Below are 24,774 nucleotides of genomic sequence, written 5' to 3' on the forward strand. Positions count from 1 at the left end.
GACGGTAGACAATATCTTCATAGTCATGGTATAAGAAAACCAGGTATGCTCAAAACTGACAGCTAGCATTTCAAGGTTAGCCCAGCTGACGTCATCCCACCCTACGTGCCATTTCGTAAAACATAAATTACCCACGTCCTATGTTTTTAATTTACTTTGCAAGGAAATTTTGTACTTTTAGTAAAAGATTTACGTACAGTTTTAATGACTTTTAATTATGTGACAAATAATAGTAATTAAATACATTAGTCAGTAATTCATTTAATTTTCAATAATAAAATTTACGTCCTTGGAATGTTGGAGATACCAATGTAATGGTAACACTTACGTCATCAAGGGCTAGCAATCATAGCAATGACGGATTGTCATAGGATTGAACATAACTGGTTTTCTTTTCTTATACTTACCTTGTTTATAGTAACAATCGCTCGGCTCGTAAGTCGTCTTGCAACCGCTGTGGATTCCGAAATGTCGGAAAAAGTATAAGTAGATAAACTCAAGCCTACCCCACAGGAATAAGCAGAGACTACGGAATTCCATTTGCTTCGATTCTGACACACTTCTCTTGCTCCCTCCACATTCATCAATCGTTTCATTCACCCACATCAATCAATCGTTTTTTTTTATTATTATTATTATAGTTGTACCACGCAAAGACCTGGGGGGCAAAAAGGCCATATCGAAGCAATTCATCTAAAAAAGGAATATTGCAATTTGACATTTGCGCATATAAAAGTAAGTGCGCAATGCAATCAAATGTCAAATAACAATATTTCTTCTTTACATGAATTGCTTCGATGTGGCGTTTTTAGCCCCCCTGCTTAAAATGTATTATGTGTGTAGGTAATTAAATGGCATAGAAGCTTAAATTGAGTTTTATTTTCCCATACAAAAAGTAATGGTAGGTACGAAATAAATTAGACTCTTCAAGTACTTCATTGAAATGTTTATTATGTTACAAATAAACACTAAAACAATAAAAAATGTTTAGGATCAGTCTTACTCAATGTACAGTCGTAACAAAAATGTACGAAAAATGCAAACTTAACTAAATAACTGATATTACACTTCTCATCAAAAAATCGAAACATCTCGCATGTTTTTTTTTTCGCTAGAATTATCAGAAAAATATTGAATTAAATTCGAGTATATGTCAGTTTACAGTGGGTATTTACGGTTTTTAATGCTAATATTCCAAATTCAAATTTTAAATTTAATTAAGCTGGTGTTTTATTGGACGAAAATTCGGAACTGTTTCCATTTCATTTGTTGAGAAGTATATTATTTATATATTATAACATATTTGAATTTTAACTAGGCAGATCATAAAGTAACAAAATGTATAGTTTTTGTGCATATTAGATTATATTACATACTACCGATTCGAGGTTTGGCCTGGTCACTAAGAAATGCAAATCACAACAGTGAAAACCGCGTGCAAATACATTCAGTTGTTCTCGAAATAACAGCCTCTGTGGTCTTGGTCTATGTTCGTAAGGACATTCGAACGCTCGAAAAATTAAGATGATTCCGTGCTTCGGAGGGCACGTTGAGCCGCCAACTATTAGCCGTAAAACACCGCCACAAACCCGCAATGGTGGTAGTGTGGTGAATGCTCCATACCCTCTCTGGTTGATAGAGGGGAGGCATGTTCGCAGTAGTGGGGCGGATATAGGCTGTTTATGTTATGTCATCCTCGAAATTATCCCGAACATACCAGGACAGACTTTATTTTTCACTGTAATAAAACCTTTGGTTCAGTCCTCATTGCAATGAGTCAAAATGGCCATCTTGGCGCTAAAATGTCGCTACTTTAAATAGCTTTCATTTCGCAATAGAATTAAAATTCATAAAAAATCTTCAATAGTAAATTGGTAGGTAACCAGCGGAAAAAAAATGATGATTTTGTAATATCTAAAGAGAATCGATACATTCAGTCAAGTTTACCCCAATAGGGAGGAATTTAAGTATGTATGGAAGCTATGTCATATTTAAAAAGAATATGTTTTCGTTTGACCCCAATGCCCCTGTAGTAAGTATACATCTTATAGAGCCTCTTGAGCTATGGTCATTACAAACCACAATATTGTTTGACGTTCTATGGAAAGAGGTTCTTTTTCATATCTATACGTTTACTTTATTATGTTCACACAAGGATGTTAGTGACATCGTAACGAAAACTTTGAGACATGATTTAGACCATGATTTTGAGTTAATATCAAAATTTTCATGAATTTGCGACGGAGCAACTTGATATTAACTCAGAATCATGAGCTGAGTCACCCCCCTCAGTATTTGTTACGATATCACTAACACCCTGCATGATTTTTTTTTCTCAGGCTTAAGTATATCATAAAGTTCAGTCTTTAGAGAACATTTTCCCGTAGAACGTCTTACAACACAAAACTTAATTATAAGAAACAACATAACAGGAATGGTCAACGAATTTGTTCTTAATAAAATAAGTAAATTAATTAACAATTCGCATCACGAAAATATACTAGCAGTTTGATCACTTACTCTTTGGTATAATAATCTTGTATTAGACGCATACACATATGCTCACACCCAAGTCAGATTATAAGGGTTAAGTGCCAAGTCGCCCACTTAATATCTGGCCTGCGGGTGAGTTTACACATTTCATTCTGTTTAGCCTACTCGCCTGGGTCAGTTGACTTCTTTCAATGCTTTCCTACATAGAAAATATCAATTACAACATTTTAGTACCAAATTACCTCTTCATTCTTCGTTCGGAGTAAACTGACCCGCCTCATATATCCATTAAGGCAAGTTAACTACAACTACAAAAAAATAGAAACGTGTAAAGTCACCCGCAGGCCAGATATTAAGTGAATGAAGTCATTCGCTTAATTACCCGGTTTACAAGTAATAAAAAACCCTAGAATAAATAACCTTAACAGATGCACTGTTTCTTCGCCGTTTAGCCAATACTGTCGGAACTTTTTTGGAGCGAATTTGAAATAATCAGAACGTCAGAGAAGAAGAGGTCCATTTCTCTTTGAATAGACCGGTTATGTAGCTACCAAACCAATTGTATATTCTCATTACGCAATATATGATGAGGTCACAATAAAATTTTACTGTATTATCACAATCATTTCAACACCTATCTACTGAGACAGTGACATGTATTATGAGTATAATTATCATCTAAATATATTAACCGACTTACCAATAAAATATAAAAGAAACGGCAAACATGTGTTTAAGGATTTGACAGCCAAGCAAAGTTCCATCGAATTATTTTGATAATAAGATTCAATTATATGTCAATAGCCTCAAGAACTGGCTTAAAAGCCTCCATGGTCTAGCGGTTAGAACGTTGGGCTCAAAGTCTGAAGGTCCAGGTTCAATTCCCACTTTGTGTACACGTTCACCGGTTGTTTATTTTTATTGGTAAGGCAGCAAGTATATTGATATAAACCCGTTTTACGAGTAAGTCTATAAGAATATTAAAATTGCATTATAAAAATGAACAACTTTTTGTCTTTACGAACGGTCACGAGCATTAATATGTATACACTTTGGTACCATGTCACATTAACTTGTTTGACAAATGGAACTGTAAGTCTCACTAAATGTCAAATATGTTAGTGCGACAGAGTCCTAAAGTGGGTACATTATATTGCTCATGACTGAACATACGATGGTGTATTTTCCACATCTGATGCAATCAATACTCATTAAAAAAACTACCCATACCTGCCTTTTCCGTTCTTAGTAATAGGGCATTATCAAAATTTTAAAATCTACCAATTGTTGTAATTTTTATCACTAGATGTGTGATAATGATAATCATTATACATTCTAATTTTGATTCAAATTTCGAATTCTAATGTCAGTTAGGGCCCAATAATAATAATTTTTACAGACATAATGGCCCTGATTCCTGTACACACCATGTAATTGTACATTAAGTTATACCTGTCATATTCTTTTTCGCTGAAATGGAAAGAGACGGGTGATTGAGAGCTGTTCATTTTAAAATGAATGTACCCGGGCTAATCATACCCCTTTGACATGTGCTGTCCACTGAATTCTGTCGAATTTAGCCAATGTAAAATTTTGGCAGGGTTGTTTAAATTTCGGCCTGAAATCGACGTGGCCCATAAATTTTGTGCCTTTCGATTACCCGTCCCTTTCCTTTTCGGTGGTTAAGAAAATGACAGGTATAACTTAATATAAAGTTAGATATCGTGTGCAAGAATCGGCACCTATAAATAAGAAGGCGTCGAAATTACGACAATTCATAGTCTATACTTGAATCAGTAGGCTCTGCACGGTATATATCGCGCCGCCGATCAATAGCCGTTTCACGTCCATCTACGTAGATAGCATTCGTATCGTGTATTGGTCGAACCGCTCAATATAATTCGCGCCGCGTGCAGCGCGGTTGTCATGCAGACCCGGGAGGGGTGTTAAAAAGGTCACATCAAAGCAATTCACCTTAAAAAGCAATATTGCTATTTGACATTGTTTGTTTTGCGCACTAACTTTTGCATGCGCAAATGTCAAATTGCAATATTGCTTTTTTAGATGAATAGCTTCAATGTTGCCTTTTCAGTCCCCAGTATCATTTATTTTTAATAACATTTCCCTGGTTCAAAATATCACACGATTTCATATCATTCCTACTTAAATATAGAAAACAAGTTGTTCATTTTCATTGAAAATGTGAAAACATTGAGATTCTGACACACCAATCTATTGAGAAAACACGTCCATCTAAACTATCGTCAAATATGGTAACTTTACTTAAACTATTGGTTCGAACATTGATCGGTTACATTGAGTATAATGAGTATTAAAATCCTACTGTTGAATTGAAATGTTAAATGCAATTATAGTCCGTTCAAGAATGATCTTCATAAAAGGTAAACAAATATGGCTGCCGATATTTTTTATCTGTGTCAAACTGCATACTAGTGAAGTGCTGAATTGATTTTAGCTCAAGTTATTTTATCAAAATGAACTGACTCTCTTGGGCTGTTTGAATATTTTGTATGATAATATTAAAATATATATTGTATGTTTCTTTGTGGTTACACTAACTCACTTTGAAAGTCATTTTTTCTGCGCATTTCGGCTTATTAAGTACACTCACTTAAGTTATTCACGGAACTGACTCGTTTTCCTGACCTGAATGAAATGTCTCATCACTAATAGTCAAATTGACAGCTAGCCACAGATTAACAAGAATTTATGATGTCAACTTTTTTGTGTGAGGTTTTGTTTGATTTTTGTTTTTACATGAAAAAATGTGTTTTTAATCATTATTTTACGTTAATTTCACATTGAGCTAAGAAATCATACATCTATTGAGTGCTACGGATGTTATTAGAAGAATACTTTGCGTAGTTTAGGTGAAATTCGAACATTCTTTGTAGTAACAGGTTTGTTTACCTTTTATGAAGATCATTTTTGAACGGACTATAGTTCGTTTAGTGCTGCCCAACATTTACCTGGAACATCACTACAGCTTGGCGCCCTCTCCAAACAGCATGACACACATAGTGGCGTGTAGACAGGCCTTAGCCGGCAGGTACTTCTCGTCGAATGACAGTGCGTAGCGGTACATCCATACGGCTTGCTCGTACTTAACCTAAAAATACAATAAAAAAAATATTTGCATTAACAAAAGTACCCGCGTAGAACCCTTGCCCAGGGATACGGGTGAAGACCTCAACGGTTCCAGAGGCGATGATGGGAGCCATCGGTACGGCAATGCAGGACGGAAGGCAAGTCACAGGGACTGTAACCTGGAACCTGACAGAGGGCAGCAGTAACTGTCAGTACTATTCAGAGGCGGAGGACAGGAGTCCTAGTACGGCTTTGAAATAGACCACTCTAAGCGCCATCCCACTTGCGTCAGACAGAGTACTGCGGGCGGAAGGCAAGAGGAAAACCACTACCCTATTTTTCCCTAAAAAAGTAGAAATTAGGAGAATGCTACACCGACAAGAGCGTGGCTCTTAAATTAGTGATAATGATTAACAAAAGTATACATTTGGAACTGGAGTTTCCTTTTAAGAATAACAATGCCTGTGCCATGAGACTCCGCTCCTTCATAGCAGAATTTATACAACTAAAAGAAAGAAAAAAGACACTCAGTATAACAATATAATAATTATTTTTAGCGGACAATAGGACATTGGTGCTAATTCCTGTAGAAAACATCTAATTTTATTTTAAGTTATACCTGTCTTTTTCTTATCCACCAAAAAGACAGGGACGAGTAATCGACAGGCATAAAAATAAAAGTTGGAGGAACTAATAAAATAACGTTAACTTACTTGGTAAGTGTATGTGAGTCCGACTAGAAAAGCATCGGTTTTGCTCTTTGGCGACAGATAGAAAGACAGGTAGGCCCACTCTTTTGCCTCGTCGTGTTTTGTTTGCCTGAAAATCAAAAAATAAATCAGTTTTTTATATTGCGTGGTATTGCTGTAGGAGTTATAATTCAAATTCAAATTATTTATTTCAGATTAATATCCATAATTATAAGTACATTAGATAAATTTAAATTAAATCAAATTATATTAAATCAAATAAAATTAAAATTATCAATGTTCTAATAAATAAAATAAAATTAATATTATTAATAAAAATGAAATAAAATACATGAAATAAAATACATTGGTGCCCATTACAAGTTACTAATACACTAAAACAGTTCGACCATTATAATGTTTGTCTAAAAAATCTCATTCATACCGCCGTGTGTGTGAGCGAGACGGACAGTCGGTGTGTTTCCCCTTTACTCCTTAGAGGCTTACGGCCATTATACTAAAGTAAAATCCAAAGGGGGTGAGGTTGGCGCCCAATACGAATTGGTGCGGGACGAAAAGTTACCATTCTATACGTAGTATTATTCTTTTTGACAAATGCGAACCTGCAGGAAATAAAGATGTCCGCAATTTAAAAAAGCAGGAATTTTTAAAAATGTTCCATGTTATCACAGGTCGCCGCACAGCGCGGCGCGGCGGTACAGTCATGAGCAATATCATGCACCTACCCACTTTAGAACCCTGTCGCACTATCATATTTGTCATTTAATGAGACTTACGGTTTAATTTGTCAAAAAAGTTGATGTGACATGGTTTCAAAGTGTATACATATTAGTACTCGTGATCATACGGCGAAAGGGTATACTCTTGTATCGTGTGGGCTACAAGCACGGAATAAAAGAAAGTGGTTGGAAAGGCCAAGTGAGCGCTTTTTTTTTTTGACGTGACTTATTGTATAGTCCGTTCAAGAATGATCTTCATAAAAGGTAAACAAATATGGCTGCCGACATTTTTTATCTGTGTCAAACTGCATACTAGTGAAGTGCTGAATTGATTTTAGCTCAAGTTATTTTATCAAAATGAACTGACTCTCTTGGGTTGTTTGAATATTTTGTATGATAATATTAAAATATATATTGTATGTTTCTTTGTGGTTACACTAATTCACTTTGAAAGTCATTTTTTCTGCGTATTTCGGCTTATTAAGTACAGTACACTCACTTAAGTTATTCACGGAACTGACTCGTTTTCCTGACCTGAATGAAATGTCTCATCACTAATAGTCAAATTGACAGCTAGCCACAGATTAACAAGAATTTATGATGTCAACTTTTTTGTGTGAGGTTTTGTTTGATTTTTGTTTTTACATGAAAAAATGTGTTTTTAATAATTATTTTACGTTAATTTCACATTGAGCTAAGAAATCATACATCTATTGAGTGCTACGGATGTTATTAGAAGAATACTTTGCGTAGTTTAGGTGAAATTCGAACATTCTTTGTAGTAACAGGTTTGTTTACCTTTTATGAAGATCATTTTTGAACGGACTATAGATTTGCCGCAGATGGCATTAACTACTTGGCCGGACAAATCAAGTGAGCGCGAAACGTGCGCCATACAAGTAATAGTTCTATTAAGTAGTTCATACTTCAACTTTGCACTCCATTCGCAAACTACGACCCACGGAGCCCCGCGATAGTATATTAAAAGGTCCTCTTGTGCATTGGAACTTGCAGGAAAAAAAAACTAATATTTACTATCATGCAAAAAGATTCCTCTTTATCACAGGAAAGCTAAAAACCATAGTATGATCGGCTATTTATCAAAAAAATACTTTTATATGCAGTATCTGAAAAGACAGTACATACATCTCTGAAGGAGTATCGTATAAAAATATTTTTTTTTATTAAATCTTAATACTAATACAATATAATACATGTCAAAATTTCAAAATTTCATATTTTTTTTGTCATTTTGCAGTATCTTAGAAAAGTAATGATAAAATTGCAGCCAATCACATACAATATACATTGTTGGTAAAGCGACTGGAATTTAAGAAGCAATAGAGCTATCGTAGTTATCTGTTTGCAGGAGTAGTGGTAAAAGAGAGCGGGGATCTCATACAAAATGCGCGTCAGGGCCTTTTCACCCTCTTTCCTGTATTCCGTGGTCGCGGGCTCCCGTATACTGACATGTGCAGCAGCGCGGCCAGCGCGCGCGTGGCGTGAGCGCGGTGGCGCGGCGGCGCCAGCGCGTAGGCGGCGGCCAGGCAGCGCACGGCGCACGCGCCGCGCCCCGCCGCGCCGCACCACCAGCCCGCCGCCAGCGCGCCCACCCACGAGCGCGGCCGCTGCGGCACCACCACACGCTTACACACGCAACTCCAAACGCACACGCATTAGATAAATTGAATAAGTAGGTAACAAACAGTTGGTGGAACGCTTGCCACTTTGAGGTCGCCAGTTCGAATCCAGCACAGCCCTAAACCAATGCTAGCCGAATTTGTTTTCGAATTCATGTTTGGATCATAAATTATTATCACGTGCTCAGCGGTGAAGGAAAACATCGTGAGGAAACCCACATTCCCGAGACATGCATTTTCGGATGCATGTGACTTAATCTGTATTGGGTTGATTTTAAGATCAGATAGTCGCTTCTGTAAAAAACCGGATCTGTCAAACCTTCAGTTTAGATAAGAGGATCCATTGAGAAACCGGATAATGCTAGGGGGATTATAGGTAACAATATTTAAAAAAACAAAAACACTAGGGATCCACCACAGGCTTCAGCAAATATGTCGTTATAAACAGTCAATGAAATCCACACCAGCTTCGTCGAAGAACAAACCTTATCAGCAACAAGCTTCCTCAACATTATTCTTAAAGTCCACCCCGGATCATTTCCGGCTCAAACGTACCCATCAAACTAGCGTCCCCTCGCTGTATGGCCAGAGAGATGCGCTGAACCAGAAATGACCCAGAGCGTGGATCATGCCCCCTTTCTCTCAAACACCTCCCTAGGTCCCTGACAGAAGATGACGCCTCATGCCTCCACGGGCCAGAAGTTCAAAGGAATTATAACATTAGTGCCAATATGAGCACGCACCAACTTAATTTTAACTGAAATTGACAGGACCAAAATCAGCTCTATCTCTTTATTTCACGTAAGTGAAAGACATCACTAGTTTTAGAACTGCCAAACTAAAATTAGATTAAGTTTGTGTCCACAAGAATAGGCACAATTTCATAACTTGGAATAATCTTGTAACTATTAGGGTTTCTAGTATTGAATCGAGTTTTCAGTTCAAAATTGATCCAGAGAATGACCCTTACGCAGCAGTAGAGTCTTCCGAGGTGTAAGGTAACTAACCTCAGCAACCCAGGCGTCAGTGTTATTACATAGTCCATGTATTAACCCTGACATGGCACGTGTAACGACTTCGTACATCAGTAAGTATTAATCGGGACCAACTGCTTAACCTGCCTTCCGAAGTTTCGGACAATCGGGTGATCAGCCTGTAGTGTCCTCACCAAACTAGGGATCACAAAGTGACTTTTGTGTTATGTCCCCACCGGCATTCGAAGCTGGGACCTCCGGATCGTGAGCCCAACTCTCAACCACTGAATAACGGAGGTCATTATAGGCTACTGACCGTCTCAAGGAACCGAGCCATCTTGGCGCCGATGACAGCGAAGTCCATGAAGTGGAACAGCTCGTTGAACTGATGCAGCAGGGAAGGCACCTGCTCCCAGCCCTCCGGGCTTAATTTGTTGACGCGGTGCAGTACCAAGTCCTCGGCAGGATCTGCGTACACCCTGCACTCTGGGACGCGTTTAGCGCCAGCCGTTGCTGATAACAACTCTGATGGTATTCTGGAAATAGACAGATACAGATTGTATCTGCGATTCACTTCTATCTATAAGCGTGACAAGTGCTGTAACTTCCCAGCCTTAGAGCAAAACGGAGAGGAAGCCATACGCAGGCGTTTGTAGGTCTGTAGATAGTTATCGATAAAAATGTCAGAGTAGTCTACATATATAGCCAAGTCTCTTGTCTCTAAACATCACTTCCCTAATGTCAATAATATTACTCACCTCAAGTCAGGATCAGTGAAAAACAGTTGGAAGCTGACGATATGCAGCCAGTAACCCAACTGCAGGAACTGATAAGTGCAGTCTTCTTGCTTCAACGCCAGGTCTTCAGATTTTATGTCTGCAAATTTTATTACTCATCAAACCATAACTCACTTTCGCATCGATGATATAACTTTGACTTTGACCTCAGTGATATGTAAACAAAAGGATTATAATAAAAACATACACATCATAAATAGCCAAGGGATAGTATACGACATCAAGGCTGACCAGCAGCCCGATGGAGATGTGAGATACGTCGGCAAGTAGTGGTTGAGACTTGCGCAGGACCGGAAAGAATGGAAAGGATCCGGGGTTTTTCTTTCAGCTGCAGTAGTTTTAGGGGGATGAGACATGCACAGGATTGTAGTAGTAGGTGGATACAGGTTGAGTTGAAAGATGTAGGAAAGTGAGTAGAACGGAACGTAAGATTTATAGAAAGTAAGAGGATTTGATTGTTTATGGCATGAATTTAGATTGGTGGATGAATAGGGCGGAAGTGGGTTTTTTGAAATAAGATGAATTGTCTATTCTCTTTGGTACAGACGGTGTCAGAAGGTGTTGGAAAAGTTCGATTGTAAAAAGAAAAATAAAGTGAAATGAAAGAAGTCAAAAACGCAATATATAGGGTTTTCTTCTATGTCCCACGCAGATAGATAGATCAGACCAAAGCACCCTCCACCAAGCTCAAAGAATCAACAAGATCCAGTCACATACTTACTGACGCAGCCCGAAGGCCCACACCCCTGTAGGTTCTCCAGAATGGTCACCATCGTCAGAAAGTTCTTTTCGTGTCCTTCCTTGTCCCCACGTTCTAAAGGCATATTCATAGTAAACGGGTCGAATACTGAGGCGTCCATTGGCTCCGGGAGGAGAGCTGGGTCTTTCTTGATCTCCATTAGGCGGACTAGAGTGCTTGTGCTTTCTGGAAGGTTATTTGAACAAGCGTCAATGAGTATCCTGTACCCTGTCCGTCTCATGCATACATATAGAATTCCATTCACATCGATCCTATCATAGATATCTCTTCTTCCACATTCATTATTCGTCACATCCATTGTCTTATCTGACATAACGACATAGCATCATGCCGAGCTTATTGCTATTAAACAGGCACGCATATTATCTCAAAATTAAAAAAAAACAAGAATATCTATTCTACAAAATTGGCTTACATCGGAAGCTGTATCGCTGAAGGAAAGACGTGGCCAAAAGACCTACCAGCACCCCTGTGCTCATGTGCTGTGCGCAGTAGGTCCGTACCTACTCCTACTATTTCATGTATTCGTTTCTTTTTTTTCCAGTTTGTATTACATATAAACGTAAATAAATCTATTAATTCACATAGGTACTCGAATAATTTTGCACCCTCAAATGTAGCTGTCTCACTCTAACTCACCTTTCTCGCTATGCGTGACGCACTGTATGTTGGTCATCTGACAGTTCGTGCCGTCCTTCTCGCAAACCATGCTCACTCCCGGCTCCACCTGAGTGCAGATGTCACCATCGCCGAAATCTAAATCAAGTCATATACTTAAATTAATGATTCATTTGCATAAATGGTAGGTACTATTATACTTAATAAACTATGTAAGAAGTCGCCCATTAATCACGTGAGGTTTTATAGCAGGAAATACATTTTTTGTGTTGCCTCGACCATTATAGACGGCGATACGGCTCACCCTGTCACTTTGGTCTAACAGAAAGCTCGGTGAGGTGTGTACCCACACCTTAGTTCGTCTTGCGACAGATGTACCACTACCCCATCGGGATATAGTCTATCTGAACCAAACCTTCCCCCCCTTCCCTTCGAGCAAGGCAAGTCACATGTGATTAATGGACAATCCCTAATGTAGTACCAAGTCCGTGCACCGCTTCGAGCTGCCGCATCAGACAGCCCCAGCCTAGCAGCAGGCTCCGCGCCACCCCGCCCATGAACCCTGGCTCCACGCGGACCACCTGCTTCATGTGGAACATCTGCGTGTTGCGATGCTTCTTTACCATGTTTAATTCTGCTAGAACGAAGTTTGTAGCTGGCTGGAAATGAAACAAAAGAAATCGTTTAGAAAGTTTTGATAATTACGAATTTGACGTTTAGTAAAAAGTAAACAAAAATATTGCCTCCGTGATGCAGTGGTTGAGCATTGGGCTCAAAATTACAACTCCAGTGGTATAAAAATCACTTTGCACTTTGGTTAAGATTTCGCAAGTCGACTACCCTTTTGGTGATTGTACGAAAGTAAGATGACCTGTATTTCGGAAACGACGTTAAGCTGTTGATCCCGGTAACCACCTACTGATGTAAGTTTGAAAATAATTATAAAAACTTAAAAAAATCATGAATTTTGCGATGGACCACTTGATATCAACTCAGAATCATGGTCTAAATCATCCTTAAAAGTTTTCGTTACACTAACACCCTGTCATCATCATCAATTTAAGAGCCACGCTCTTGTCGGTGTAGCATTTTCCATTCCAGTCTATCAAAGGCCAATTCCTTGACTTCCCTATAAGACACGACGTTAACCTTTTCTTTAATCTGTTCCATGTAAGCTCTTCTTGGTCTTCCCCTTCCTCTCTTTCCTTCTAGCTTTCCTTCTATGATGTTTTTAATGAATTCGTCGTGTCTTATTAGGTGTCCAATCATCTTGCCTCTTCTGTCCTCAATAATTCTCAGTATTTGTCTCTTTTCCCTTACTCTTACTAGCACTTCCTCATTTGTAACCCTTTCTGTCCAACTTATTCTTTCCATCCTCCTCCAACACCACACCCTGTATAGGGATTATATTTCAAAACGATTCTTTAAGAACAGACAAACCTGACAGAGTGCAGCAGCAACTGTCAGTACTATTCAGAGGCGGAGGTAAGGAGTCCTAGTACAGCTTTGAAATAGACTACTCTGGGCGCCCTCACACACGCGTCAGACAGAGTACTGCGGGGCGGAAGGCAAAGGGGAAACCACTACCCTATTTTTCCCTAAAAAGTAGCATGGAGAATGCTACACCGACAAGAGCGTGGCTCTTAAAATAGTAATGATGATTTAAGAAGTTACCCAATACATAAACGATCGGGAATTGGTAACCACTGATTTGATTAATCAAAGTCAGGACACCTACCTCATAAAGACTCAGCCTAAAAGATTCCTCAGCGGCCTGTAGCGACTCATCAAACAGCCCCATCTCCAAATATACAGAGGCCAGCGAAGTCAAGACGACATCCTTGAATTTGCTCTTAACATTCTTACTAGCTGCTAGGAGGCAGCTTAAGGCGTTCACGTTGTTACCACGTACACGCCAGTAAAGCGATGTTAGAGTGTATATCATCCATTTTGGTGCAACGCCCTGAAATATATAGTATTTTTGTTTTGATGTCAACGAAATACCATTTTATAAATCTCACATAGGTACATAATTGGGTCGTATACTAGCTTCAAGATAAATTATGAAATTGTGATTACTAAATAAAGACAGATCTTAAACTAACGAAAAACATTTTCTTTTTTCTATTTAACTTATATGGATTTTAATTAAATGTCAGACATTTTATCACGTTTTTCTATGACGCCACAGTGTGCTTTTTTCATACAAATTCCATAGTAATTTCGTGTGTTGACGTTTAGTAAAAAGTTCTATCTTTCTTAAATGATCGTAGGCCTATTTTTACGTATTCAGAAGATAACTTGCAACCATTTATGATATGACATCCTTAGATTACCCAACATTAGATTTGACAGGTCCGGTTTTTGACAGAACTTTCCAACCTGTAAAGGAATAACCACCCTAAAACAGGTAAGGTTATATATCTCCGAAACGTATTTCTCGGGAATGTAGGTTTTTTCGCGATGTTGTTCTTCACTTGCATTCAATTCGTGAGAGTCAAGCGTTCAATTGGTCTACCACAACGTAATATTATTTATTGAGGAGATTGAGGAGGAGAGAGTGGACTTGTACCAGCGCAACTACTTGTTCACTGTAATACACTCACGCGCAGATGACTCCTGTACATACATACATAACTACATTTAAAAAAAAAATTAATTTCCTTTACATTTTCTAAAATAATAATAATAATAATAGGACACGAGCTCTCCGAAAGAGGAGATAAACTATAGTTTAAAAGGAAATAATAATAATAATAATTTATTACATAAAAGCTTTACAAGTATTTAAAAACTTAAGTTAATCTTATATACAAACAAGCTTGTGAACAACAACCTATATAATTAAGTTCCCTGCCATTCACACTAGGCGACCTGTGTTGTGAATGTCAGTGGTTCAGTGTCGGTGCAAATAGATTGTAGGTGCTGCTGATTAGTTAATAAGTAGTCATGTGCAGTGCATGGGTATTATGATTATGATAATTATATATAGTAGTTACATGTATTTATTTATGTAAATGGAAAAACGATCTATATATATTTTAGTGTGTGTATGTGTCTGTGTGTGTGTGTGTTGAGTGTATGTGTTTGTGTGGGTTTGATGTCTTTAGTGCGTATATAGTAATATTTTATAAAAGTATTTCTTCTGTTTTACTGTAATCCAGTGTCTGGAGCCAACATTTTAATTTCTTTTTAACGTCATATCTATTTAGATTATGTATTTTTAAGGTGTTATTTATTTTAAATAATAACCAGACAATAACTAAAGGCTAATTACAAGTCTCCACCTAATAGTGGCTAAGTTATTTACCCTTTTACAATCATAAAAATCAAGAATTAAGAACTTAACCAAAAAATATCGCACGTAATTACGCATGCACGCCCGTACGCACGTACGCAAACGTGCACGTATACACACAGAAATAAACATAAAACATGGTACGTACCATCTGCATGGCGGTATGTATCCTCTGTCCAATCTCGGCGTCCTGCATATGTTGCGAGTGCTCTGGGTACCCATCACCCACATACTCCATCAACTTGTGACGCAGGTAGTCAGTCTGTACTATCTCCGTCAATATCGGTTGCCTGCAATTTTTTTTTGTATACTAGTCATTAACATTATGAGGACCAACGGCTTAATGTGCCTTCCGAAGTACGGATCATCTTACGGGTGATCAGCTTATAATGTCCTAACAAAATCAGGGACAGGCACAAAGTGTTTTTTTTTCGTTAGACGGGGGACATGTCCAGGAATGGAATCCAGGACCTGGGTATCGTAAACCCAACGCTCAACCACTGAACTACGAAGGCGGTTTGTACTTACTTGGGCTTCTTCTGCGCTGCAGTAGCTGCCTCCCGCGAGTGTGGACACATCGGCGGGTGCCACGGCAGCTCGTGTTCCACATTCAAACCCAAGTTAATCTTATGCGTTAGGATGCCTTTTAGTCTGCAACGAAATAACTGGGTTTACTGACGAAACATATAACTTAGACTTAGACACACATACGTCAGACGTTAGTGACATCGTAACGAATACTGAGGGGGATGATTCAGATCATGATTCTGAGTTAATATCAAATGGAATTTTCCGTCGCAAAATTTATATATATTTTTTTGCGTTTCTTTTTAAATTATTTTAAAATCTATACTTTTGCGATGGAAAATTCCACTTGATATTAACTCAGACTAATGAGCTGAATGATCCCCCTCAGTATTTCTACGGTGTCACTATTCCCCTATATTAGTAGCGTAGATAAAGCGCCTTATACAAACAAATCTAAATCCCGTAGATTGAACATAAGCGCTCAAAAAGTGGGACGATAAGTTAGAGTTATTTACGGTAGTTGTACGGGAGGGGGTTGGTAAAACCGCATTGAATACTGAGGGGCATTATTCAGCTCACGATTCTGAGTTAATATCAAGTGGAATTTTTCCATTGAAATTCATTAAAACATGAAAATCGTGACTGAAAAATCCACTTGATATTAACTCAGAGTCACGAGCTGAATCATTCCCCTCAGTATTCTACAGTGTCACTGACACCATTATATATAGGTATATCAATGTAAGTAATGTAATGTAATGTATGTAATGTAATGTGTAGTCGTTACATGAGCCACGTCAGGGGCATTTGGCGGCTCAATCAACCCGGACACCAGGGTTGATGAGATTGGTACTCCACCTTACAACCCACACGACAGTAGAAGATCAATGTAAGTATACCTCAACCCCTTATTCTCAAAGGGCAGGAAGATGGGGTAGATGACCTCAGTATTTTCAGGATAAGTGGGCCCGGCTTCCTTGCACAGCTTCTCTGACGGCCAGTCGGCATCTTTGTCGAAATCTTCCACGTTTCGATGGATTTTCATCGTTGGTGGATACCTGTTTTTAAGAATAAACATCAAATCGTCGCCTTAAGGTCAAAGACCGCTTACACAACTCTGCTACCACCCGTTTAATAAAATATCATTCAAATATGGGCTTTAAATCGTGGTATTCCGATATCGTTTATATTGATGCTGGTGCCAATACGGTCACGAGCATTAACATGTATACACTTTGGTACCATGTCACATTAACTTTTTTGACAAATTGAACTGTAAGTCTCACTAAATGTCAAATATGTTAGTGCGACAGAGTCCTAAAGTGGGGACATTATATTGCTCATGACTGTACACACCATCTTATTTTATTTTAAGTTATACATGTCATCTGCTTATGCGCCGAAAAGGAAAGGGACGGGTAATCGACAGGCATACAATTTATGGAACAGACGTCATATTAAGACAGACAGAAATTTTAACCCCCTCGCCCCGTTTTATATTTGCTAAACAACCCGACAGAATTACTTAAGTTCTATCAAATCTTCAGATTAGGTTCATCATCATCAGCCGTACGACGCCCACTGCTGGGCATAGGCCTCCCCCAAGAATCTCCACGACGATCGGTCCTGCGCTGCCCGCATCCAGCGGCTTACCGCGACCTTCACCAGATCGTCGGTCCACCTTGTAGCGGGCCTACCCACTGAGCGTCGTCCGATTAGGTTAAGAGAATACAAATTCCATAGTAATTTCATGTTTTGACGTTTAGTAATATAGTATAGTATAGAGAAATTCATTTTCTATTAATTCAATTTAAATTATTTATTTCAGATTAATATCCATAATTATAAGTATAAGTACATCAGATTAGATTAGATAAATTAAAATTAAATTATATAAAAAGTCAAATAAAATTAATATTATTAATAAAAATGAAATTACACGAAATAAAATAAAATAAAATACATTGGTGCCCATTCGGGTGCACACAAACCCAACCCAAATTCAGTTCGACGGCTCCCAAATGAGTGCCGTCCTGCACTTACAATAAGTGCAAGAAAGGGTAATAAGTAACTGATTTGACTAGTTGGAAACTAGTCATAAATATTTCCGTACTCACAGTGGCATCCTGACTTCATACTCATAAGTTTCCTCATCAATCTTGTCCATCACGCCTGGTTTAATGGAATCCGTTTTGGGTCCTAAAAAAGAAAATCAAAAAATAAAAAGATTATTTCAGTTTAAGTTCGGAAAATACTACCTCTAGTACTAGTAGGTACTTACGTACGTATTTACGTACTAGTAGTCTGTGGTAGGGGGGGTATTATATTATGCAATGTAATCTCTTTCAACAAACTTGCTCCAATATTGTCACAACTAGAGAATGCAATCCCGAACCATAATATGACGAGACCCCATTCGAAATTGACGGGATTGGGCGATTCTTCTTCAGTTATACTTTTTGTTTCGACTATGCAGATTTCCAAAAAAAAATTTTTGTTTAAAAAAATATTTTGTTTTTATTAACCTCACTATCACAAACAAGCAATTGCCATCGTTTTCAGCCATCCTAACTTTATACTTTTGTATGAACTAAATGAGATCTCGCGGGATTGATATTTCCAATCCCGCGGGATCTCGAATTTGCGATCTCGAAGTAGGGATTGCATTCCTTAGTCACAACTATATTCGCAAACTGTGCATTTACATGAAATTGAACTCATAAAAATCCAAGGCAAAGTCTAACTTCGAATCCCGACTAATATTATAAATGATAAATTGACTCTGTCTCTCTGTCACGCTGTCACTATTTCACACCAAAACTACTAAACCGATTTTGATGAAATTCAGTACACAGACAGATTAGACTTTGGGGAAAAACGTAGTATAGTTTTTATTATTTAGGGTTGAAATACCCCCAGTACCCGCAGTGGGGCAGCGTGGTGGAGTATGCTCTATACCCCCTCCGGTTGATTGAGAGGAGGCCTGTGCCCAGCAGTGGGACGTATATAGGCTGTTTATGTTATGTATGTAGGGGTGAAATAACCATGCCGACAACCGCAATCCACGGCGTCAGTCGTCCCCCGGCGTCATAAGAAAAGAATAAAAAAAAAAAGAATAAGAAAAAAAAAGAAAAGAATAAAATAAGAATAAGAAATCGCATAAAACTTACCCCGATTAGCGTCATTAAACACAGGCATAGGCCCGATTTCCTTTTTATATTTCGCATCGGACACTTTGACTAGGTCCGGTTGTATCACGAAGTCCGATGCGGACGCGGCGTGTTTAGAGATGTTCCTAATCAGTTCTTGCATTTCATAAGCCGACTCTATAGCTTTAATGCCTCTGTCGTCTACCCAACTGTCTTTATACTTCTCGTCGAGGAAGTGTTTAATGACAGAGAATTTATCGCTCTCTTTTTTTAAGTCCTTTATTTTTAGGCCCGTTATCTCTGACATTTTGTGCAGAATTCTGTCTACTTTCGTGTAATCTGAAATAATATTAAAAATTTAAAATTTTAGTTCTAAATTCAAAAGTATCTTTATTCAGTTGGTAACATAGTTACACTTTGAATCGTCATTTTTTAAATAACGAACGCCTCATCCGCCTGAAACTACTGCAGCTTCTCACAACCTGTATAGCCGGGGAAAAAGAAGTTGCAAGAAAAACGTACATACATAAGCTGAGCCGTGGAGCCGTGGAAGCCCAGTTGGTAGAACGCTTGCCTCTCACTTTGAGGTCGCAGGTTCAAAGCCAGCACAGGCTTAAATCAATGATTATCGTTTTTTTTTGGATCATAAATGATTATCACTTGCTCAGCCGTGAAGGAAAACATCGTGAGGAAACCCACATGACCGAGAGAAGATTTTCGGAGGTGTGTGACCTAACCTTTATTGCGGCCTGGTTTTACCTTAGCGGGTAGGAAGGTCAGACAGGCAGTCGCTTCTGTAAAAAACCGGAGCTGTCAAATCTTCAGGTTCGGTGACCTGTCCTCATGAGGACTGGATAACGCTAGGAGATGTTACCATACAAAGAAAATCACATACCAAACTCTTCATTATGCTTCATGGTCCTCAAGAAGGCAGCCTGGGACTTCAGGAACATAACCTCTCTAGCGGCATAATCCGTTACTTCTTTATGCAATTTTTTCAGTGTCCTGAAATTAATAACATAAATAACATGAACATAAGCTCACGATTTCCCCAATTGGGGTAGTCCAGAGGTTTATCCGTCTCGCAAGATGACCAAAGTACCCACGCTTCATCGAGCTTTCTGTTAGACCAACGTGATAGGTGGTGTGCCGTATCACCGACTATAATGGTCGTCGCCGTTGTCCTGGTTCACGCCGCGACTGTGCTGAGTGAGGCCCTTTTATCTCAGGACGTCCACCACCACCTTATGATCATTCTAATGAACATCCTCTATGCTTTTTGTAATTGTTTTGTGATAAATTTTATGTGATGTTAGTGTCTTGTTTTTTGTGTGTGGCGTCCTTTTATAATAAACAATTTCCATTTTATTCTATTTCTATTCTATTACATGAAATGAGATAGTGACTCTGTCTCTATAAAATAAATTATATTTTTTTGATGAGAAGTTTAGTTGAAGATAAAAAATATTAACCATTGCCCAATGGCTCAAATTAGCTTCGAAACGTTTTTTCGATTCTGCTCCGCACCACCCAAATCCCCTGGTAGTTGCGGCTTCCGAATACATTCCGCTTAGGGACGGTACTGAAAAGTATCGGCGTCCGAAAGACGTAATATACGATCCCGACGACCCTATTACTCTAGCCGTAGAGGCAGCCAATCAGCTCGCGACACCAAACACTTCAGGACCCGGATACCGACCCCGCCAGGGTGGTCGACGATTTCCCTCATTCAGCGCTTATCGCTATCGACCCACTAGGGTCGATTAATTCTTTCAAATATTTTTCCTCTCAGACGACGCCCTGAGCCGAGGTTCGCGCCCAACTGGGCACCCTCAGGCCTGTTGTCTTAAACGTTGTATCGGGTGAGAGAGTTCAGCGCTCCCCATTTGTCCGGTCAAGTAGTTAATGCCATCTGCGGCAAATCTACAATAAGTCACGTCAAAAAAAAGGTAATAAATATCAATGAATACTCACTTGTAATGTATCCGCACTTTCTTGATCATCTGCTTTAGACAAAGCACGGCGTGTTTGTTTTTTATAGATTGTTCCACCCCAGGGTTCAATTTGATACTTTTGTCATAATGCCTTACGGAGTTGTTGTATTCGCCTATGACAGCGTACGCGTTGGCCAGGACGAAGTGTCCGTGAGCGCACTGCGGCTCGTGGTCGACTGCTGCGCCCAACACTATTATGGCGTCATCAGGTTTCTTGCCTCGGTGCAGAGTCGTTCCCATGCTTAGAAGGGAGATGTCTTTGTAGCGCCTGGAAGTATTCAGTTTTTATGATGTTAAAAAGGTCCTTTTGTGTTGTGTTTAAATTTTGATACCGAATGTTAAACAATTTTCGAAGCAACCAGTCATTGTATGGATAACCAATTAGTAGCTTTCGACAACCGCCGATTTTGGCGTTTGCTCGACATTATTATAAATTATTATAGAATATTGTCACAATGGTGGTGAATCTAACTTTATTTTAAGTTTTATCTGTCGTTTTCTTATCCGCCGAAAAGGAAAGGGACGGATAATCGACAGGCGTAAAATTTATGGAAAATATGTCAATTTTAGGCAGGAATTTTAAAAACTCTCCGTATGTATTGGCCAATAACCCGACAGAATTAAGTTGACAACACACATGAAACAGGTTGCATAACAGCGAGATGCTAATTCGCCCGAGTTATTCATTCATTTTAAAATTAACAGTTGTCAATCTCCCGTCTATTTCCTTTTTGGTGCATAAGAAAATGACGGGTATAACTTAAAATAAAATTAGGTGTCTGCAGGAATCGGGATCAATATTATACCCAGCATTGGCCTAGGTATACCTCATTATGAGGCTGTACATGTCATTGTGACGAACCTGGGAGCGTAGTGTACAGCTCGTCGACTGCATTCTAAGGCCTTCACAGCGTTACCCCGCACCCTCCAGTACAACGAAGCCAAGTTGTAATGAAGCCAGGAGGAACTGTTCTTGCGAAGAATGTTCGCTAGCCAGTGGCCGAATTGCTCCACTGTCATCACCGGTGATATAAGCTCTGGTAACGACAATTCCGCATCGATAACCAGCTTCTCTCGCTGTTGCATAGACTGGAAAGTAATATTTATTTATTTATGTATTTATTTATTTATAAACGAATTACCCGACTTCGGCGAAGCGAAAAGGAGAGTTATGTGTTTGACCGGTATGTATAGTCCTTCTTGTCGTATCCGACAAAGGCGACCTCAGTTTCTTCTCTCGTGCGCTCGAATGTGACTGGCAAAGCCAAACTTTGTTCTGAAAACCCGGTCACATTGGAGGCAGAATAGCTGTCCATCCGAGTTGAAGGTGTAGCTATGGATGGGTTTGGGACGATCCTTGCGTGTTTGGCGTTTTTCGTCGTTCGTCTTCTACTCCGAACTAGCGAGTGGGAAGCGTAAACACGGGGGACAATATCTGCGGTACAAGGACGTCTTGAAACGTAACCTGACCGCCTGCGACATCTCCACTGAACGCTGGGAGGACCTTGCTGTTTTAAGACCTAAGTGGCGTCACTGTGTCAAAACAGAGGTGGCCAACTTTGACCGGTATGTATGTATTATTGTGTGTATGCACGTGTGTTCCATCCTAACTTCTAAACCACCTGTCAGAATTTAAGAAATGACGTGTCACTAGAAGCATCTCACTAAAGGATTAATGAGGAAAATAGATCAGCTTTTTAATGCAGTTGCACAATTTATTTTGAAAAAGGTTGATTTTTTGAAGTAAAGTTCAATCCACTTGCTACTCAACTCCTACATGTTGGTAACAACAGCAGCAGACTCAAGCGAAAGAACATTCTTTTAACATAAGAGGACAGAAACGGGGGCCATGTAATCACAGGATTATAAACGCCCACATATCCACACCTTAAAACACCTGCTTATTGTGGAACGACCGATGGCAAGTAGAACGAAATTGGAAAAAAAAAGATTATTTGAAGTTTGTTTTTGTTTGTTGTTTGTTTTTAAACTTTTTTATTATTATTATTTTTTATCTTTGAGATTCTCAATATTTTTAAGAAATATTAGTGTACTAATGAAATACACGGGCCTAGGCCAAGTGTATTTCAGTTTCAGTGTCTGGTGCAGTCAAAGTTTGGTCGACGTCTGTTGGAGTATTATTATTATTTTTTCAACAAACATAGATAAATTCTCTGTCTTTTTCTTGTTACTTGCTCGTTATATTTGACTTATAATAAGAAAGTATGTAATGTATCATTTACCGGTAAATGCTCAAAAGCAGCCATGCTGTAAGTCAACGAGGATATCTTCTTACAATCCGGTACATCTACGTCCTGACCGTACATCGGGTGGCGAAGTAAATACTCCTCCTGGGGTATATGTTTCGATAACCCTTCTTCCAAGGGTGACGTATACCAGTCCACTAAGTTCAATGGCCCAGACTTCTTGCAGTGAGCTTCATTGCTCAATAGCGTATTGACATCGCTATCCTTTTCAACAATATCCCAAATATGGCTCAGGTCCTTCTGCCGTCGCAACATGTCATGGTATAGCTTACGGATGTTGTCCCAGCGAATATCTTGATTAAGAAATGCTAGTAAGTCATACGGCTTGTTCATTTGGAACGGAGAGTCATCCTAAAACGGTAAAGACAGGAAAAAATATATATGATATTGTGCTTTATAATAAATACCTACTTTTAACCCTTTTGTTACATTTTATTCTGCACAGTCAGTCCTGATATGCATTTATTAAACTATTGCCTAAAGGTTGTCTGGAAAAATTGCTACCTTAGCAATAAGGCGGCGTTTTGTATTATTTGTTCAATCGTATTTTTTATGTTACGTTGTATTTAGATTTGTTCTTTAAAAAATAAAAAATAACTTTCTGTAGTCATGTAAATAATTAAGTTTCCTACAGCAATGATTAGTACTGTGTGCTATAAATAGAACTTTTTGTAAGTAGGTTATCCTGTGGTTTAGATAAAAAAGAAGCCGTTATCATACCCTTGGCTGGATGAGACCAGTCTCGGTTACCATCCAGTGTGTCGCCGCGTGAACATCACTGGTGTAGAAGCTAAACAACCACAAAAGAGTCAGGTACTCCATCTAGAGAGTTTCCACTACCACTTCAACACTAAAACGCCATTGTATTTATTTAAAAAACAAAGGTTTTCACTGGAAACCGATCGTGTAAATATCGAACATCCGCGCAGGTTTTGACATTTTAAATGTTTTGTTTTGCTTGTAATAAACGCCAGATGTATTCTTACTTGAGACAAAACCAATTACTGTATAGCGTTATCTCTTACAGGTAAAGACGAATTGCCAAAATTTTACCAAATAAACACAGTTAATCTGACTTTTTCATTATCGTTTATAAAATTTGTTACATGTTCTTTTGAACATAGGATAGTTTTAGAACAAAAAAATAGTTTTGATTACAATTTCCTAATGATCATCGTAGGAAAATATATAATCTAGAAAAATAAACAATTTTATTAGGTATGCATATTCAACTTTAATGTTTTCTACTATTTTGTAATATTGTAATGTTATTAAAGCTATATTTATAAATGAAAACAAGGAAAATATTTTAGCGGGAATTTCGTTAAAAAATATTTTAAAATTAAATTATTATTTAAACTTTATTTGATTTTAATACTATTTTCGTGAGTAGTATTACTTACCTACTACATCAATTTATACCTACGTATTTATCCTAATGTAAATACAGTAACATCGTAGCCGCCTCGTATGTACCTAATGCAAATCATATTGAACAACAGAAAGATGCATAATTTATTGAACGCACTACTACCACCTGCATAAAAGTATAGCTGTTAGACTGAGAATTTCTGACACAAGTCACTAAAATAATTCAACCCTGTAAAATATTTAATAATGATGGAGTTTTATGGAAAATTGTATTGGATTTAGACAAGTGGTATAACGATATCGTGAAAGCATTTACTTTGTTGTCTCCTACAACAAAACGATGGGGAA

At 38.4% G+C, this 24,774-nt stretch overlaps 2 protein-coding genes across 2 annotated transcripts in view; one reads left to right on the forward strand and one right to left on the reverse strand.

Annotated features, from left to right (window-relative positions):
- Positions 1-24,774, forward strand: part of LOC126382366 (lysosomal acid glucosylceramidase-like) — a 251,263-nt gene that overhangs the window by 33,234 nt on the left and 193,255 nt on the right. The window lies entirely within an intron of this gene.
- LOC126382340 (tetratricopeptide repeat protein 17) lies at positions 4,854-23,968 on the reverse strand. The gene is made up of 19 exons (XM_050032146.1): positions 23,776-23,968; positions 23,032-23,406; positions 21,651-21,877; positions 20,769-21,056; positions 19,690-19,799; positions 18,816-19,133; positions 17,763-17,844; positions 16,545-16,703; positions 15,646-15,768; positions 15,266-15,407; positions 13,558-13,782; positions 12,301-12,478; positions 11,841-11,957; positions 11,163-11,366; positions 10,403-10,520; positions 9,961-10,180; positions 8,501-8,658; positions 6,315-6,420; positions 4,854-5,623 (listed from the first exon to the last, which is right to left on the reverse strand). Exons 1-19 carry the CDS (start codon positions 23,875-23,877, stop codon positions 5,495-5,497), a joined length of 3,381 nt encoding a protein of 1,126 aa, XP_049888103.1. The 5' UTR covers positions 23,878-23,968; the 3' UTR covers positions 4,854-5,494.

Source organism: Pectinophora gossypiella, chromosome 4, assembly GCF_024362695.1.
Source record: "Pectinophora gossypiella chromosome 4, ilPecGoss1.1, whole genome shotgun sequence".
Classification (NCBI taxonomy): Eukaryota; Metazoa; Arthropoda; class Insecta; order Lepidoptera; family Gelechiidae; genus Pectinophora; species Pectinophora gossypiella.

Coding starts and splice junctions, on each gene's coding strand:
- LOC126382340 (XM_050032146.1), bottom strand. CDS start 23,877: ATGGAGTACCTGACTCTTTTGTGGTTGTTTAGCTTCTACACCAGTGAT. Junction 21,057..21,650: donor GCTGTACACTACGCTCCCAG/GTTCGTCACAAT, acceptor GAATACTTCCAG/GCGCTACAAAGACATCTCCC. Junction 10,521..11,162: donor TGGGCCTTCGGGCTGCGTCA/GTAAGTATGTGA, acceptor TAAAATTTGCAG/ACATAAAATCTGAAGACCTG.